Consider the following 2,200-nt stretch of genomic DNA (forward strand, 5'->3'; position numbering starts at 1 on the left):
CGCCTGCCTCTGCCTCCCGAGTACTGGGATTAAAGGCGTGCACCACCATGCCTGGCGGGAGACATTTTTTTAAAAGATATTTTTGTTTTGTTTTGTTTTTTAAAGATACAGTTGCACTCTTCTTTAAAGGTATATTTATTTATTTTTTATGTATATGAGTACACTATAGCTGTCTTCAGACACACCAGGAGAGGGCATCAAATCCTATTACAGATGGTTATGGGCCACCATGTGGTTGCTGGGAACTGAATTCAGGACTTCTGGAAGAGCAGTCAGTGCTCTTAACCACTGAGCCATCTCTGCAGCCCAAAAAAGATATTTTTAAAATTTGTATGTATATGTGTATATCTGCAAATGTATGTTCTTTGGTCTTAGAGGCCAAAGAGAGAGAGTCTTATCCCCTAGAGCTGGAGATACAAGCAGTTGTGGGCTGCCCAAAGTAGGTGATAGGAGCTGAACTCTGGAAAAGCATCAATTAACCACTGAGCCCAAGTTTTGTAATCTTATTTAATTTTTGTTCTACATTCTGCTGAATCTACAATAATATGGCTTTAAGACAAAATTTTGATTCTCGAGTCAAATTTTGTATAAGACATTAAGATGGAAGAGTAGGGGGTGAAGAGGTGGCTCAGCTGTTATAACACTGTCTGCTCAGGTAGAGGACCCAAGTTCAATTCCCAGCACTCACATAATGTCTTAACTACAATTCTAGGAGATCTCAGTTCCTCTTCTAGCCTCTGGGGCACCAGGCATGCATAGACATAAATGCAGACAAAACATCAATACCCATAAAATAAAGTTTAAAAACAAAGTTAAGATATGAAAAAAAAAAAATGTAGCCGCTTGCCTGAACTTGTCTCTGGAGACAACACTACTACCTCCAAGGACTCTGAATCCGGCTTCGTAAGCAGCAGAGTGGTATTCATGTATGTGCACATACACGCATTTGTTGTGATAAGGTGAGCAGCAAAACCAAACCAAACCAAACCCCTGGATGTTTCATGACACAGCAAGGATGCCATCCATGCCATCGTGAACTTGAACCAATAAACTGTACCCCCTGGCCTAATGAGGTCTGTTCCAGCACAGCATGCTTCTTTACTCAGTCTCCACAGCTGATGTGATGTTACACCAACAGAGCTGACAGTGTTTCTGAGACTTGTCAACAGCAAAGCCCAAAATATTTACTCTTTGGCCTGTACAGAGAAAGCTTGGCGACCTCCTCTCCAGAGCAAAGGAGGATTGCTCAAATGTGTATTAAGAAATACTGACATGTAACATTCTATCGTATATTTTAAAAATTGCCAAAACAAAGACAAAAGCCTCTAGTGGCACGAACATTAAATCGTGCATGCTTTAAACAAGCTGAGGTGTGATGTGAGATGGCCCATGCTGAGGAGCTGCCCTTCTCACCTGATACTTTGGTGCGTTGTTGCACTGTGGGAAGCTGCCGTTGACTTCCCCGTTATGCAGTAGATTATTGTCCACCAGATTCCAGCCCCAGCTCTGGTCGTCACTTCCCAGCAAGGCCACATAACCTTGGCACTGCATGGGGGCCCGTTTCGTAGCAATCCCGATCACTGCCACCGTGCCCAAAGGGCCCTCCCACCACACTTCCCAGGCGTGGCGGCCCTCACTGAAACCAATCTTGGTCCTTGCACCATCAGTGCTCTGAGCGATGGGGTTCCGATGTAGTGTAAAGCCATTCTTCTTGATATAGACGTTCCTGGAGCAGTCATTCGTGCTGAAGGCATGTTGGAAAGCACGCACCTAAACACAAGAAACACAACAGAAGAAGAAGAAACTTGATTTGCTTTTCCTAAATATTAAAATGCAGCAAGTTTAACGTGCTGGCTCACACTTGATCTCAGATCTCAGGACCCTCTGTGATGCTCTAACAGGGCTGAAAATTCAAGGCTAGCCCAAGCTATTTGGCAACTAAACCCCCTCTCTCTCCCCTGCCCCAAATCAAAACAAAACAAAACAAAACAAAACAAAACAAAAAAAAATCCGAGGCTTTCTGTTAACAAATAAGATTATAACTTTTAAATAACACTATTTCCAAATAATAACTAAATTTTCTGGATGGGAAACTATCATTAGGTATTACACCCTGTCAAAAATAACTCCCAGCCGTGCGTGGTGGCGCATGCCTTTAACCCCAGCACTCGGGAGGCAGAGGCAGGTGGATTTCTGAGTT

At 43.3% G+C, this 2,200-nt stretch overlaps 1 protein-coding gene across 1 annotated transcript in view; it reads right to left on the reverse strand.

The window, feature by feature from the left end:
• The window catches only part of Fbxo45 (F-box protein 45), a 16,061-nt gene that overhangs the window by 6,354 nt on the left and 7,507 nt on the right, over nt 1-2,200 (reverse strand). Inside the window, exon 2 of the mRNA XM_021184909.1 lies at nt 1,414-1,770. Coding sequence (XP_021040568.1) covers nt 1,414-1,770 — 357 coding nt within the window. The remainder of the gene's footprint in view (nt 1-1,413; nt 1,771-2,200) is intronic.

The sequence above is a fragment of the Mus caroli genome, chromosome 16, assembly GCF_900094665.2.
Source record: "Mus caroli chromosome 16, CAROLI_EIJ_v1.1, whole genome shotgun sequence".
NCBI lineage: Eukaryota > Metazoa > Chordata > Mammalia > Rodentia > Muridae > Mus > Mus caroli.